The sequence below is a fragment of the Pygocentrus nattereri genome, chromosome 4 (assembly GCF_015220715.1).
Source record: "Pygocentrus nattereri isolate fPygNat1 chromosome 4, fPygNat1.pri, whole genome shotgun sequence".
In the NCBI taxonomy this organism is placed as follows: domain Eukaryota; kingdom Metazoa; phylum Chordata; class Actinopteri; order Characiformes; family Serrasalmidae; genus Pygocentrus; species Pygocentrus nattereri.
Window position 1 is genome coordinate 41,633,902 of NC_051214.1, and position 18,040 is coordinate 41,651,941.

Here is an 18,040-nt window from a genome sequence, read left to right on the forward strand (position 1 = left end):
AAAGAGGGGCCATTCATTTTGAAGACTGATACTGCTGTGTTACACGTTGTCCACTAGGGGGCAACATGACCATACTTTTAATTAGTATATCTACACTTTACTTTACCCTCCCTAAAAAGCTCAACGCTCTAAAGCCAGCGAAGACAAATACACCCACTGATTGCACCCCCATGAACTAAATCCATATTTGTGAAATATTCTAGATTCAAAGTGGGCCTCCATCTTCATCCCACTCCTAAGGACTCTATTCACTGCACATTGTTTTCCCTGATCTAATTACCAGGTCCACTGAGTCAAGTCTGTTGGCTAAGGTGTCCTTGGGCTACCCCACATTTTCATAGTGAATAACACTATTTTGCACACCAAAGACAAAAGGTGCCCAGGTCATGTTCTTGTCCTTGGGCAAGATTCCGTAATGCTACATTCACCTACTACTGTAAGTCAGTCAGCATAAGACCACCTGCTAAATACTTAAAATGTAAACGTAAATGAAATGTTCTCCCATACCTGCGTGAGCTCAGCCTCCTGCCTCAGTCGGTCACGCTGCTGCTGCTCCTGTTGCCAGGCACTGAGGCCGCAGCCCTCAGGCCCAGGCCTGTACTCCATCTGCTCGCTTAGCCACATCTGAGTGCGAACGGCCGGCTGGATGGGAGAGCCACCCACCGACTGGTGGCCCAATGAGGGTCCTCTTGGGCTGGGCAGCAGTAAGGAGCCCGTAGTGGTGGGTTTACTTTCTGGTAAGGCACTGTAGCTCAGGTCCAGAGTGCTGGGCTTGAGCGGAGAAGAGCAGGATGAGTCTGTCCTGGCGAAAGTGCCGCTACCCAGCTCATACCTAGGAGGGCAAGGTATATGGACAGAAACATAACTACAGGTGTGACATTGCCTCACAGTATGGATTTTACCATTATTAGAATTAGTGTAGTTATTATTATTATTAGGATGACTATTTGTATTTTTAATTATTTATATTTTTTGTTATATATTGATATAAATGACGTTTCTAATAACAAACTGGATTTTATAGTTCATTTCAAACAGTATAATCACTGTCACAGTGGAAGATTCGTGACCATCACTGCAGTCCCCTGCACTTCATGTGTCAGGAAACTATTTTTACATTACTACATTCTGAACAGTAATCAGCTAAAGTGTTGATCATCTCAAATTTATTAACATTTTATTTATTATAGTTGATTTCTTGGTGTTAGAAAAAATCTGTTAAATAAAAATAAATTATGTAAATTATATGTAATATAATTTTTATGTATATTCATTTCTATACTACCATGATAGAATATATTTATACTGTCCCATCCATAATCATCTCTCCACTGTCCGGAGAGTGTAAAATACCGTCCACCCATAGTTGTACCTGTAGCGCTGCAGCTCTGAATTGGTGGAGGACAGCTTGTGCAGGCCGTGTGTCAGTAGAGCATCCGTGCTCAGGGGGTCTTGCTGCCTGTAGCCGTATAGCAGACCCCGGTCAAGGGAGCCATGGGGGTCGGATCGGTACGAGGATCGGCTGGATGGGGTGCTTTTGTCCTGGCCGCTCAACCGGGTGAGGGAGGACCAGCGACGGACAGGCCGGGGGTCCTTCATATCCAGTGGGCTGTCGAGGGGTGAGGGCAGCTGGCAGCTGCTCCAGGGGCTGCCGGGGGTCGAAGGGGCACTGAGCCTAGAGGCGGAGGGGGAAGGCATGACATGGGCCGTGGGGATGGGGCCCTGCGAGCGAAGCGGCTGGAAAGACAGCGTGCCACTCGAGCTGGAGTGATCTGCAAACACAAAGTACGAAAAATAAGAGAGTGGTTTGTGGTTAGACAGTGGAATATAACTCAAACAGACTTCACAGCAGCTGCAACAGCAAAAAATGCAACTTAATGGTCAAGCACTCATTACAGTTTCAAATAGACTGAATTTTTTTGTTTATTTTGTATCATTTTACAATAGTTTTAAGACATGGTTTTCACTTGAAACATATATTTTAAAAATTAATTCCTGGCAGAGGGGTACATGCAGGGTAAATTTTTCAGATTTACTACTATTATACAATTAACAACAGTACACATAAAAAGTGTAGATTTAACTGTTGGTTTTGGATACTAAGTAAAATGACTACATTTGTGTTGCAGACATCATGACCCCTGGTTCCTATCAACATCACCGTAAACAAACCTGAGTCTGTTAGTTTCTTTATAATGAACTGATTCACCTATAAACACACTGAACTGTTTGATCTCAATGACCAAATGATGCAGAAGTATTAAAAATCAGTGATATGTTGTGGCTCTTCTCTTAGTATCGACATCCCCTTTATTTCTTCCCTTGCTAGTGTATGTTCTTTATATTATTATCATAAAATTTTAAAAACCCAATAGAGCTAAAAAAGAAAAAAACTATGGAAAAAGGTTATAAATATTAGCAGGTTTAGTTACGCTTCAGTTATGAGAAACATAAATTGATTTACAAAATTTTATCTATTACAAGGGCAGAAGATATAAACTGGATTGCTTAGGCATTTACTGACTCTGGATGTCACTGCAAGATTACCAAAGGACAAAGCTGTGGTTGATTATTTACGGTTGAGTAAGAGCGCCCCCCACAGAGTGTTTGTGGACACTGCTCAGTTGCTGCGACTCATGAATAAGGCATCACATGTATGCAATATGCCATGTCTGGCAAAACGCCAGCCCCAAGGGCATTACACATGACCTGTGGTTACAGTGACACAGCACAGAGGAGACTCAAGTTATATAGACAAACACTAACAAACAAATAATAATTAACAGCACAGAAGAAGTAAAAGTAATCGATATCCCAAGGTGGTGTTAAACAAACACAAATGTAAAGGGGCTGAATGGCCATTCCAAGAGGCTGGATTAAGCGGCTCACAACAGCCTCATCTGGTTACAATTATTGCTGTGAACATTTACTTTTTAACCAACATTAAACTGAATGGGTATAAAAATTCCATAATTTCTAATAAAATTCCACAAAATCCTAATGTTAAGTACAGTAAATGAAAAGTACACCATATATATGTTTTATATGTGGCTCAATGTCACTGATGAACTTGCCCAGTACTGATCCCTTACTCAAAAATCAGAAATAATTTGTTTTATGGACATTATAAAAAGCCCTGACTCATATTCATGCAGAAATAAAGCAATTAAGACTTCAAAGTTCTTCGCATCTCATTAACAGCTGAGAGAACTGCAGTGCTGCAGTGGAGGACCTTACTTCCTATAAATAAAAGAACGAGGGAGAAAGAAAGAGAGAAAGGAACTTAGAGTTCCAAGTCCTCAAACATCCCACAATACACCAGGGTGTTCCCAGAGCATGATTTCTTTTCCATTCTCTCCCAGCCCTTTAGGAACGAGTCCCAAACAAAGCTGGACAGCAGCTCAGGAAACGTTCTCCCTGAACTCATCTGACCTGCTCCGTCTCCGACCAGAAAGCTTCGATCACAAGCTGCTCTGATCAGAGCTCGTCTATGACCGGAGGACCCGGAGCTCGCCTGACTTTGATGAAGGGAGGCTCTCCTGCTTTACTGTATGAGTGTCTCTGAAGGGCATCACACGGTGCAGCGCTCTGCTTTCGTAAACATGACAACTTGGTTGTAGCTGCATGGAGCTAGGCAGTGCGGACGCATGGTAGCGGAGGCACTGGAAAAAAGTGAATGAGCTCTATGATCTTATGTTATACTGACAGATCTCAATTCACAACATCAACCGCCAGGGCTGATATGGTCTCTTTTGATTTGTTGGATCATAAAAGAAGAAACTGCTGCACATATTGAACTTTAAAATGATGGCAATACACGAAGAATCTACTGTCTGTTATTTTATTAGATCAGTAGAATAACAGACAATAGTCATAAGTCTTCTACAATTTTTCAGATGAGCCTATCTAATATACCATTATAGAGTATTTTTACCCTAAGTGTGAACAGGAATAGGCCAATTTACATTTCTGTTCTGATCTGTGTTGCATTTTCATGAAGTACCTAACATGAGCCGATGTGCTGTATTTAAATTTTGTTGCTGCACCTGGACCAAAATGTCATAATTATCCATCCATCCATCCATCCATCCATCCATCCATCCATCCATCCATCCATCCATTTTCTAAGCCGCTTCTCCGTCAGGGTCACAGGGGGGGTGCTGGAGCCTATCCCAGCAGTCATCGGGCGGAAGGCATGTCATAATTATGCAGAACTAATTGGGCTAAATAGCCAGTTGCTTCTTATTTATGATGTAGGAGTTTCTGTGATATATGTTATTTAAATGGGCAACAAATCCTCTGTCTAAGAATGTTTGTGTGTGTTTCATGTGTTTCTGATTAAAAAAAGATTCATGTGTAAGAAATTAGAATCGGCCAAAAAATGACTGGTGCATGACTTTTATATAGGTCATAAAAAAGCATTCAATTACATGCTAGAGGATACAATAAAATCTAACAGAAGTGAATAAAATTAAAATGGATCGGATTAAAAAATTAAAAAAGACAAATAGGACAGAATAAGATATATTGCTACAGATACTAAAATTACTAAAATATGTTTTCAAATTGGATTTAAAAGTGTCTACTGTGGGGGATAACTTTTAAAAAAGAGTAAGCTCTATAATCTTAGGAGTGCAACAGAAAAGGCCTGTATTAGAATAAGTTAAAGGAGCATTTGAGCAGGGACAACAAGACTAAAGCCCAATGCTCAAAACTAATGCTTCATGACCATCAAAGACATTGTCAGAAGGTCACAAAATGCTGCTAGACCAATGAACCTCCATATGAGCAGTCAATCTAGGGGTGCGATGCTGCGACTGCGAGCGAGAGAAGAGCTGACGGGACTCGTCAGTGTTCAACAAGGCATGAGTCCTGTCAATGCTCCTCTCATCACATTACTGCTGTTCACCCTACAGTGTCCTTCATCAGCAATCGTTCTGCCTGTTAAAGCAAAATGTAAAATAAAGCAACCCCCAACTTTCACCAGTAATCATATTCAGAAATAAGTAATCTATTGTTTATTTTGAAGATTCATCTTTTTTTAATTAATTAATTCAGAGGGCTGCGATGCGATTATAAAACAATTATCGATGCATCTTTTTTTCTATACAGGATCTCTTTACTTTTAAAGCAAAGTATTTGTAATGATCTACAATGAATTTACTTCCAATGTCTTTGATTAATAAATCAAATGGAAGTGATGTGGTAAGTGAACTAGAAGGTTCTCATTCACTGCTTTTGTTTGGAGCACATGAGACGCTGCTGCCACTCATCTGCAATGAAATGCGCTGTTACGGTGAAATAAGACAAGAAGTGACAATGGATGTCCATGCAGCACGTTACAGCCGTCCTGCCTGTTTTCTTTAGTGATTTTATAGCTTAGGTTTTGGTCCTGGTGTAGAGTGGGGGGAACGCTTTGCCAGTAAAATACCTTCGAAACGGGACGTGTGCAACACAGCACGAAAGCCCTCTTTAGCAACAACGAAGACTCAGACTTTAGATCACATAGCAACGATGCGTTATTCGCATTCATAAGCAGCGCAGTTGTTTCCTGGCAAGTTAAATCTGCAACGAGAGACTGTCAAACACTAAAATGTTGTGAAGCAGAAGTCGCTTCTCTTTCACATTTTCCCGTTCCACCTTAAATGGTGCCGCATTTACATTCGGTGCCTCAGTCAGACTTCAAGGTGGAACAGGAAAATTTGAACAAGAAGCTGGAGTAACTTCAAGAAGCGACTTCAACCAAAACACTGAGACATTGATAGACATTTTACAAGAAACTGATCTACTTTAGAGGAAGTTTTCTGGCGGAGATGGAGGAAAGCGGCTATAGCTAAAGCTTAAAGCAGAGCAAAGTAGCTTAAGTCCGTGTTTTTCTTTATATTTTTATCCTAACTTCTACTAGGCCATGGACATAAATGTTGTGGCTGCCAAGCTGGTCTGATTGGTGTTGAAAGGACAAACGGGCTCTTCTTGACATTTGGGTTGTGACTCCTGACCTAACCTGGCTTTTAATGCAGAGCCGGTCGGATTTCTCGCTCATCCAGTTGTGTTGTTGTTATGTGCACCTCATAGAGTGCCGGGCGCTGCACTCACCCACTTCCAGGTTCCGCCTTATGCGTTCCCTCAGCATTACGCTATCAATTAAATATTTAGAAAATCGATTTTTGACATTTGTGAATCGATTCAGAATCGTTCATGTCTGCATCGTGAAGCATCTAAGAATCGATTTTTTCCCGCACCCCTAGTGGGCAGCCTACCTCAATATGGGTGGACACATGCAGGCTAGCTAAAGGAAGGCAAAAAAAAGTGAACATTTGTGGTACCAAAGTACGTATACGCCTAGTTTACTCTGTAATGAGTCATCGACTGATGACGAGGTATGAACGTGGGTGATTTTTTTAAACTGCCTTTGTAAAATATGATGTAGAGAGTTTTGTTTTACCCTGTACATCAACACCTGGTTTTAGCTTCAATGCACACTGGTATTAGTTAGCATAGAGTTTTCTGCTCAGTACTCAGACACATTGTGTGTTGCTTTTAATAAAACAGCTTTATTGGAATTTGCTTTTGAGTATGAATCGCAGGCTTTGCCTGTACCCAATGGTTTATTTAAATATACAGTGTGATTGATGGTAACTAACAAAACTAGTTAATGGCCTAAACTAGCTAATGCAATCGGCTAGATTTTAATGCTTTAAATGTACAATGGACTCATTTACACAAACAACTACTTAATTCTATGCCAGTTACTCAGTATGTAAGTAGTAAAAAACACGTACACATGGGCGGTCTGAAAAAAAATGGTACTGATGCATCCCTAATGACTATCATATAAACTGCCAACTAATCAATGTTGATTTACCAAGTTAGTTTTTAATCACTTTTTTTCCTAAATACTCAAGTTCCAAGTACTTGAATCTTCCAGTGTCTTCTTTATGCCTCTTATGATCCTATGCATAGTAATCACAAAAAAAGTTTTTCCAGCGATGTCTTGATGTCTTTGAGTTCACGTCCTTGGCCTTAAATGATCCTGATCATTAAGACCATCCAGCTAAATTCCAAGGTCATCAAATTCTCTTTAGCAGTGTTTAATTTCCAGTGGCCAACCTCAAAGTGTAATCCACCTTACTGTCTGCCTACTGCAGCCAAAACACAGTGGCATTCAGTTCAGCCGCAGCCTGGACAATGCGGCTCCTTGTTGCCATTCAAGGGGCAAGTGTGGAGCAGCTGGAGGACTGAGAGTGCACATTCCAGAGGAGAATCACGAGCACACACACACACACACACACACAAAAATATATATATATATATATATATATATATATATATATATATATATATATATATATATATATGTATTTTCAGCATGTCTTGTCACACATCCACGAATGCCTTAAAACTACATAGGCTGGACTAGTGTAAAGATGCCATACTGTAATGTAAGTGCATCTGTCTATCTAAACAGATGTAGACCTACTCATATAACATACTAAAGTCTAGGACTCTGCATTGTTACCAATTACTTTTAATAATCAAGCATCAGCAAGAGTTAATGAACATATATTCATGGGGAATAAAATTAGCCTTTTCTGATAATAATGTATCACAGTTTCTGTACAAAGGCAGACATTTCAAAACATATTTTACTATTCAAAAATAGCCAAAAACAATCTGCTCACTACAAGTTAAACTAGTTTTGCTTATCACAAATGTTATAGTTTATACAGGCCTGTTAAAACATAGTGCTTCACTAAATTGCTCTGAATTGACCTGGGTATTTAAATTCAGTGTTTTAACCCTTGCACCAGGAGCACCCATGCACATGCCCACTGTACGTATATACAACATCAAATTTTTGATAAATTGTGACTACACACATAATTACAAGGTGCCCCAATTTATGTTGAATGGAACCATCTAAGATGCTGAAATCAGGGCAGGTAAACTCTTCTTAAATTTTACTTTGGAAATCCAGCAGCTGGTCAAAGTCAATATACAGCCACTCACACTGAACCTAGTTCAGGCCCTCAACAGCTGAATTTGTATTTGTATGCCAACATTAATCTCCATGTAAAACTGAGAGATAAGAACAAAGACAGAGGTAAATAACAAATCTCTTACCTTACACAGCAAGAGAGAAATGAGAAAAATGGTTTTAGGAGTGGCTAGTTTCACACAAAAACATACCAGAGCTACCTGATAAAACAAATAGTGGAAAGCTTTAATGCCCATCTGGGACTCCTACACCTTCGTGTACTGTAATAACAGGAGCAGTGGAATAGCTACAGCACACAATGTGCAAGCTGACCATAAATCCTGCAGCTCTTGTTATAACATGAATTACTATTAATTAAGTCTGGGTTAATTCATGACTGAGGGGTTTTAAGAAATATGAGATCCATAAATCTACATACACACACATCCTTACACACACGCTCAGTAATTAAACTGCCAGCACTTCCAATGACGAAAGGATTTAAGTACAGAACTTTTATCATCTCGGTTCCATATTAGGCATTTTCTCTCAAACTCCTCACATTTGGTCTCATGCACTGTAAAGGGGCTATATGGCCATTCCAAGAGGCTGGATTAAGCTGCTCAGAATAGCCTCATCTGGTTACGATTAGTGCTGTGGTGGAGGAGCGAGGCAGCCAAAACCAGGCCTGCTGAGGCCTGGGGCAGCTAGCGCTCTGCTAACACACTCCCGCTAACACACTCCCCCTGCACACACTGCAGAGGAACAGGCTGCTGAACAGTTCCTTCCAATCCAGCACTAAAGAAGCTCTGTGATTAGTGTGAAATCATCCATCCATCCATCCATCCATCCATTTTCTAAGCCGCTTCTCCGTCAGGGTCGCAGGGGGGATGCTGGAGCCTATCCCAGCAGTCTTCGGGCGGAAGGCAGGATACACCCTGGACAGGTCACCAGTCCATCGCAGGGCAGACAGACAGACACAGACAGTCACTCACATAGTGTGAAATCATGAGAGGGGTAAATATCTGACCCCAGTATGATTCAATTACTTTTTTTGTATTAAAAACAAATGGAACAGGTGGAACTATTTATAATCCATGTAAATGTGAGTCTGAGAGAGTATCACTTTCTCTGGGTGGATAGGTCAGCCCTCCTTGCATTCAGCAGGCCAAAAGCCAGCGGCAGCACCTATTCGTTATTGTAAGAGAAATGGAAGTTAGTGCTCTCCTCCAAGTGTGTTGAGCTGTTCAATGACGCTGCCCTAGCAGCAGTTTAAAAAGATACAATTGTGCTTCACGTGTCTTGGAGGAAACACATGCTAGACTTTCACCTCCCCAGCAACACAGTGTGATGGAGGAAACCCTCCTGAGCATGTGCAGTTGGCCATGACTGTACTGAGGATAACACTACCTAAAAATAGACCAGGTAAAAATAAATTAATTTAAAAAAAAAAAGACTTCTAATAATACACGACCCAGAAAGAGAAGCGGTTTAGATGATGTGCTTGTGTGTGTGTGTGTACTATTAATAATAATAATAATTATAATAATAATAAAAACTTTAGAGCATCCATACCAGTGGCAACTCTAAGTGAAGTACAGACAGGTAATAAAGCTTAACAACAATAGAAGAAATTAATACATCTATACATAATATACATGTGTGTGTGTGTGTGTGTGTGTGTGTGTGTGTGTGTGTGTGTGTGAGATAAACAGAAAATAAATGAAAGCATCTCAATTTAAATTCATACTAGACAATGGCATTAATCTAATTAAACATATAAACATATAGGGAGGCAGAATTTTAATTAAAAGCTAAATTAGAGAGATATGTTATTAAACACTTCTTAAAAGTGTGCACTGACTTAGACTGCCTCAAAAAGGTAGAATTAATGTTGCACAGGCTTCTAAACAGTGGAACAGACAGAGGCTTCTCTGCCTTTTCTGCGTTTTCCATACTTTATTTTACTGAACATAATAATAAAAGATTACAATCTAACATTCCAGAATGTGTACAGTGACTGAAACATACCTTCAGACTGACTCATAGATTATTATAGTTTGGTTTATGAAGCATGCCCCTAGATCAGGCTGTGTGGAAGTATTTGCCCTTAGGTCCATTCTGAATTTTATTCATATGCTGGTTGATGTGAGGCAGGAAGGCCTGGTAAGCGCGTGATAAATGATAGATGAATGTTAGATAATTATGAGGCTGCAGACTGGCTCACGCTGACTCTCTGAGCACCTGAATTGAAGCGTGATGCTCTGTACACTGCAGCGTGATTTGTGTCGCTGGCCTTGTTTCTGTCAGCTGCTCTACGATCCACATAGCGCTATATGTATGTATGTGTAGGTGTGTCTGTATGTATTTGTCTGGAAGGTGAGGAGAGGAAGATGCTGGAATGTGGGTCATAGCACAAAAATCTATGCGCACAAAATCCTGTTTCCCCTGGCGGACAGAGAGCTAATCATAAATCCTAATAGCATCTCTCTTGTTCTCTTACCCTTTTTTTTTGACCTCTCTCATCATTTCCAAACCATCTGCTCACTTGCTCATCTGTAGTCTATCACTCTTCTTTACTACATTAAGGCAGCAAAGATACAGAGTGATTTCTATGCAATGCTCATTACTCCTAGTATGTTGCTCACTGCTTTATTATTAAGAATTGCAGGCACTTCTGTAAACAAATAGTCTTGCATACCATACTATAAACAGGGTGTCCCAAAAGAGGGTCCTAAATGAACTGAAAAGCTTGACAGACTTGAAGCATTATTTCAGCACAGGGGTGGTCAGTAAGGCAAATTTCATGACACATTCATGATGGAGCTCTGTCCTGCTAGACTGCACAATGCCAGGGCTGCAACAATCAAATTATGAAAAAGACTTGGCTGATAACATCGGGGAACTGCTTAATATGTGCGTAAAGTATTAATGTCTTTAACTCTCTTTATTCCAGTTTATGGTGTTTATTTTTTGTTTCTATGCATCAAAATACCACCTGAGGGTGTGTGGGTGGGAAGGAGGAATGCTGGAGGGAGAGCATTTATTTATATCCTTACTAACTCCGTACATCTTGTTTTCTGTTTAGTATTAAAAAGAACAAATCAGTGAACCAGTACTGTAACATTTAAAAATACCAGCAAAATTGAGTACAAGTGATTGTTATTCAACATTTCACATAGTGTGCTGCACTAAATCCAGTTAATCAAGGTTAATTGTGCTATGTTTGTTATGAAAGTACTGATATCCCATTATGCTCAGAAAAGCATATTGCTATATATTGTGGCATAATTTATCGCAATAACAATAAATATCTTGAGACTGCTCAGCCCTACTCCATAAATTACAACACAGTACTAAAGAGCTATACAAGCATGTGCAGACACTGGAAGCACAGCATAGCCTTGAGTCAACTGATGGCATCGAGATGGTCATCGAGTTGGACAACTGTAATGTCAGAAAACACGTTTTTAAAACAATTACAAAACATTTTTCTACAGCAGCGCAAAGCAACACTTCTTACTGTGGCCTCACTAAAACAAATAGAAGTCATGCTGCAGCCCTCTACATATGTAATGTTTTTAGAAAATATGAACAATATTTAGGCCTAAATGTCATTAAAAACAAAGCATATCTAGAACAGACAAGTTAATGTAGCCTAGCCTAATAGCTCAATAACAATAATAGGTACAAGTGGGCAATATATGGCAGAAGTACAATATTACAACACTGATATTCACAGAATATTTAGTTTTTTCTGAGGTTATTAGGTTGGAAAAAATAAAACGCAGCATAAGTGCCCAAACTAACAATATTATCAAAATTTCTTTTTGCTATGAAGAATAAAAAAATTATTTTGTATTATTAGAAAAAGTATTTGTGTTGTGGCAAAAAAAAATTTCCTATGTTTTTTGTTAAAATAAAAGCATTTAATGTGGTGTGTAAGCACTGATAAAGTTTCAAAACATACAAAGGAAGTCCATATAGTCCACATACAGAAACTAAGCTGCAAAAACATCTTGTTTCGAATGAACTGTTTTATGTCAGAAAGACCACAAATGTCAGACGAGTTTAGCTGCACCCATTAATGTTGAAGTTAAAAGGAGTGTTTTAGCCTTGGCTGATGTTTTAATAAGGCATGATATAGGCGGCCAATCAGAAGAGAGATTCTACGCTTAGGTTGATCTTAAAAGCACTGTAACAAAAACAGCCCGTTTAATTCCAAAAGACAGCAAGAAGTTGGACAATGGTCTTGTAAAACAGCATTTATAAAAGGGGTTGTAAAAATGAATTAGGACTGATGAATAAACCCACACAAACTGGACCTCAGGGATAAAACATTTGATACAAGAAAAACAGAGGACATGAGCCTTTTAACCAGGACTAATTATGTTCTCCTTTTAGTGAAACATGTAGGTGTTCAGTGTTCTTTATGAACTAATGAGATCTATGAAATGCTCAGAAAAGGATTTTGTGGTGTAATGGGATGTAATTTATCATGATATGATATTGCCATATTGGCCACCCCTAACAGTGGCCTGCAATTACAGTAGCCTACAGGCTAACTTAAGACTGTGTACTTTAGGCTGCTATAATTTTAAGAAGAAATTTATAGACCATTGAAGAATTTGTTTAACAACTAGAACTACCAAACCACACTAAGTACAAATTTAGCCTACAGGTCTCAGGCTACATTTCTTAAACAGGCTTCTCTGTCTTTACATCATATTACACATCATACACACTTTCATGCCTAATAAATCCCCCCCACTGATGCAACAAACAGTGATGGCTAGAGGGCGCAATCAGATGTTGGTTTATTTCACCCTGTTTCACAAACCAAGTGCGGCATCAAAGTTATTGACCCACAACAGTTATTCTCATGCTGAGTCAGGGTTTAGTTCTCAGTCGGGGTCTAGCACTTCACATACACTCTGCACCCCACCAGCTCACGTGTCACAGCAGCACAGCGGGGTTGAGCATCTTTCTGGCCTTTCACAGCACCGGCTTCTCAGGCCACACCACCCAGTGTGACACTTTTGGGAAAGAGATTTTTCATGCAATTTATCATGACACCGACCAGAGCTCTGTCCAGTAACATCAATAATCTGGGTCTAAATTAGCCTCTGTGGTATAGTGCCAACTCACAGTCAGAACGTTCAGTCAGATCCACATCCAGAGAGCAGGTGTGTTTATTTTAGTGTGGAAGGAAGGGGGGGAAAGTGACTGAACATGAACCAGGTTACATAACGGTGTCCAAGACCTGCAAAAGCCAAAAGAACATGAGACCCAGCACGTGAGAGAGCAGTGAGAACACTGAAAGAGCTCCAGCTCTGAAACATCTCCTCTGAATTACCCTTCATATAATCTCAGCCTCAAACTGACTGGCTATCCACAAGTCCATTCTGACAGCAAAGCAGATTATTCAGTTTAAACGATCTAAATTTATGTTTACATCTAGTAATACTCAAATATCAATTGTTAGAACATTATTTCTTATATCTAGGCCTTAGCTGCAGCCGTTCTGAGATCAGCAGCAGACAGCCTGAACGTGTTTATTATAGCAGCGTGTCAAATAGGAACAGATCAGTCTAATGAGCCATTTCCCCGCAGGAGAAATCAATAACAAAAACAGGATAGAGACTGATAAGACCTTGCGTAAGGTCAAATGTGCTCTCCACACTGACGAATGTTGTACCAGGTCCTATTGAGCAATCAGTCTCATGATCATGGGTGTTAAGGGTGAGCTTGGGGGTGGGACTGTGAGCAAATCAAGGCAATGTTTGACCACACACATTCTGGGGACACTAGTTTTGTAAACAGTGTGACCTGCTAGCGCCACCAGTGGTCTTGCCACATTAGCACGTATTTAGCAACAGCTCTTGAATTTCAAGGCACTGCCCTCGGCCTTTAGCCTGGCGCCAAGAGGACGGACATGGAACACCAATGCAGAAACCAGGGGCTCTAAAAATTCTCATAATGGACGCAGGCTAGAAAAGGGGTTCAATTAACCAGAGACCAAGAATAAAAGAGATATAAACTGAGGACTTTCCCTTGGTAACCCCAGCAGAGGGACATAGTCATGAGACTGAACATGAGGTTTAGATGTACACTGCAGGTTTAAACCCCCACCTAAAACTAGCAAGATAGTCAAGGCTACACTAACAGCAAATGTCTTTAAATGTACTATATGTATCGTTGCTAGGCTCACTGTAAGTGAACCTGAAGTCCTAAGGTGGCCATGATGTCATTATGCAATTCCTGGCTAGGCCTTTAAATCAGTCCGTTTATATAAACACATTTAGGGCCAGAAGAGAGGACTGGTAAACAACTCCACAAAACGTCCTCGCCGTAAGCTACCATTACATCACTCGCACACTGCATACCACAGGCCCTAAGCCTCAGGTGTGAATGTCACAGCCCCTCCTTTAAATAGCACCTCGGCCAGCTCCATTACCACCATGCTATTCATGGAAGAAACTTCCTGTGACCATATTATTGATATTGATATCTGTGCAATGAGTGCTGGACTGTTTGATCAGGGGGGTCTGTTCACTACAAAATCTGTAACCACGCTGTAAATACTGTAAAGCAATAAACATCACATGAGCTAAAATCCTAAAGTCCAAAGCAGACTATAGGGCTGCCATGATTACTTGATTTAGTATGATTTACAAATTAAACTGACCTTCTTAGTATGTTGGAAACGATGAGTTATCAATTTTCATGGCAATTATGCATATTTTAAATTCTCTTTACGGTCTCTTTTACAGTAAGAAACAGACCCTGCATTTTTACAATATAAAGTCTTTTTAAAAGTTTCCTTATTTAGAGTGTGTTATGCATGTTTTATTACTGTTCAGTTAAGTCCATTATTAATTTAGTCCATTATTTTTAGCAATATTGCAACTTTTGTAGTGATACTGTGACTACTGTAACTTTTGGCACCAACTATGCCATCAAACATTATCGTGACAGCAAAATATAATTAGCTTGACTGGGCTCGTCAACACTAGGCTAACATTAGCCAACATAACCTAGTGTGAGTCCTGCTAAAGTTCTGATATTCCTGGAACTGTAATGCTCAGCAAGAAGAGAGACAGACATCATTAAAATTTGATTGCAGAACATGAGGTTGCAGCTTTCTGAGAGTAAATGGTGAGCTAACAGCCTGTTTTTCTTGTCTTGTAAACATCAGCAGAATTATATGCATGATGGACATTTAATCCCTTCACATGCAGATTAATATGGTCTAACAAAAGTCAACATTCTCATTCTTTCAATTGCGAAGCAACTGATTCATGAAGTGCAAACAAGTCCTAACAGGACTTTATGAGGAAACAGTGGACATAGTTCCACTTTCACTCAGCCAGGATGTCTCCAGTATTTTCCAGAAAAGTCCCCGTGACATGCCAGCACTGGCAGCAGTGTGTAACCTCTTCCATACTGTTGCATCACTGTCAGCTCAGAGCAGAAGGAATCTGGAGAGGACCTGACACAAGTGTTCAGTGGCAGGGCCATTTGCGGGCCTGCAAAACCGGAGCAGAGCCAGGGCTGTTAGCAAGACTGCTGAAACCAGAGCTTAGAGAGCTGGACACGAGCGAAGGTGCCCTCTGTTAGAGGAGCTCCACTCTTTCACACAACTGATAGCATGTCTAAATGCATGAAATCAGACCTGGGGCCAGCGAAGCCTTTTCAACATTTTTAGCACAGTGAAGGAAAGTGATACTGGAGGAGATTTTCAAAGTGAACCCAGACCTGGTAAAGTTGATAGGATGTTTGGTAAATTGCAGCAGAATCAACAGCTTTTCAAGCTTCAATTTCGAACTATGATCAGTGATTAGATTTCACAGATGACTTTCTGGTAATCCTTGGAAATGATACAAAAGCAGTGTTTTCAAAGAAAAACTAAGAATTAATCTGATGCACTCATAACTTGAACTGCACAACTTTGGGTACCTGTGTCTTAGGCCTTCTGAGAAAATATGTAAAATTTTCATGTGGGCAGAAACTAAAGCATGCATTTTTTTAAATCCACTAAATAAATACAAACTACCAATCCAATGTGTTTTATGCCTGAAAGTGTTAGCTTTACCATTTCCAAAGCTCTGCTCAAGGAAGTCCAGCGAGACGTTCGGAACCAAACCAGTGTTCTTCTAACTATACTCTTCTAGCTAAAATATTGATGATTTTACTGATGTCAAGAAATTCTTGTTATTTTTTACTGTATTTAGGTCTTATTTGTGTTTATTCTAACCATATGCAGTGTTTTTACAGGCAAAAGCCTACGTACTGTCAATTTACATGGCTCCCTAAGACTTTTGTACAGTTTTGTATATGTCTAAAAATGTAAACTGTCACTGATGACAGAACAAAACAGGAACATCTATATTAGTCAATGTCCATACATTACACTTCCAGGAGAAGCAAAGGTTTTTTGACTTAAAAACTGAAAATGAAACAGGATTTGGTAATCTGTATTTACTGACTCTATTGGACAGAATGCAAATGTTAACTGGCATAATTAAGTCCATATAATCATCTTTATAACTAGTTGTACAGAAGACAAGTAATTCGGACAACATGAGTTTAAACGAGTCTCCGCTGGTTTTTCAAGCATATCCACAGTGCCTTGCTGTAGTGTTTTCTGTTTTGTGATTGGTTAAGGGCTTTAGACAGATGGTCTGTTGGTGTGGTATGCCACTGCATGTGTAATCTGCCAGAGACATTAGGGTTAATACTGCATAGTGAAGGAAGCCCAGTCGCTATGAATGCCAGCTGGGAAGGGCAAGAAGTGCAGTGCTCAACCCAACCTGAAAAAACACGGGCCTCAGCAGAGCTCTAATGAGCGCAATGTTTTCACACTGACTGGACTAACTATGAGCTCAGGGAGAAAGGAACGAAGTGCTGAACCATCACGAGGCATGCGTACGCTGGCCGACGGGCTTGTTTACATGCACTCAAGGGAGAAGGATCACACAGATTAACGGGAATAAAACTAGGGATCTTAACTCCTTGTTAGAACACATCCTAAATACAGGCAATTGAGAATAATCACCTGAATGTCCACAGATTTCACTGATGCTAATGGCCAAAAAAAATAACTCATCAATAAAACCACACAACTGTAGGCAACTGCAATGTAGAACACGCTTCTGCCTCCAAGTAAGGCTGCACAATGTATCACTATTTAGACCTCTGCAAACATATCACTGCAAAAGACTGAGATGTGCAAGTGAGACTCTAACCAATCACTGTTTTTCAATATGTGCTGTAAGTCAATTGACTAATCATAGTTGTAGATGAGTGTTTTAGTGTGTGTTTGGTTGAATCAAGGTATTAATGTAATCCAACAAAAGTAAACTATTTTGGTCAGAATAGTTCAGTTCAATCTTTATCTATGTCACGTTACTGTTTCACCAAATTGTTATTACTGTTTATTTTATTGTATGGCAGAAGTGAGCTGGCTTGTGCAGAAGGCGCAACATGTAGCTCTAAATAAGTAAGCTTTGATCACAGAATTTCTTGATCCTTAAAGAAACCAAGTTTCCTGCAAGCGGAAATATTAGTTTGGGGAGGTTCTACTAAAATGACACAGTCACACCCCTGAACAGGAGGTAATAAAGTATGTGAAAATCAAGCACGGTGTTTCATCTTCCTGTCATTTCATCAACAAGAAAACCAGCAAGAGTGAACTTTCCTTCATGTCTGCAGACATGATCAGATATAACCTATGGCATTTTTCAGACCCTTATAATAAAAAGCAGATTTACTCTTCAAGCAATCACAATTACACTTCTTGAAAATAAATTTCAAACTTGCTTTAATTATTCTGTGAGATTCTACTACTCCGAGTGTTTAATCACATCACATTCACACAACGACACTGGTAGCTGTGAAATTTCTGCCACATGACTTGAAAGAACATACAGGGGAAACACAGTGGCATCATTTACAAGAATATGTGGATGTGCACTCATCGTAAATTCTGATAGCCCTGGTATTCCTGGCCAGACAATTGATCTCCCCACTGCAGCACCAGCCACGCCACAGTTCCTTCCT

At 39.9% G+C, this 18,040-nt stretch overlaps 1 protein-coding gene across 2 annotated transcripts in view; it reads right to left on the minus strand.

Annotated features, from left to right (window-relative positions):
- The window catches only part of cep85l (centrosomal protein 85, like), an 84,097-nt gene that overhangs the window by 36,178 nt on the left and 29,879 nt on the right, over positions 1 to 18,040 (minus strand). For both annotated transcript variants that reach the window (XM_017692520.2, XM_017692521.2), the window contains exons 3-4: positions 1,373 to 1,772; positions 508 to 832 (exon numbers count right to left, since the gene is read on the minus strand). In XM_017692520.2, the coding sequence (XP_017548009.1) occupies positions 508 to 832; positions 1,373 to 1,772 (725 nt within the window). The remainder of the gene's footprint in view (positions 1 to 507; positions 833 to 1,372; positions 1,773 to 18,040) is intronic.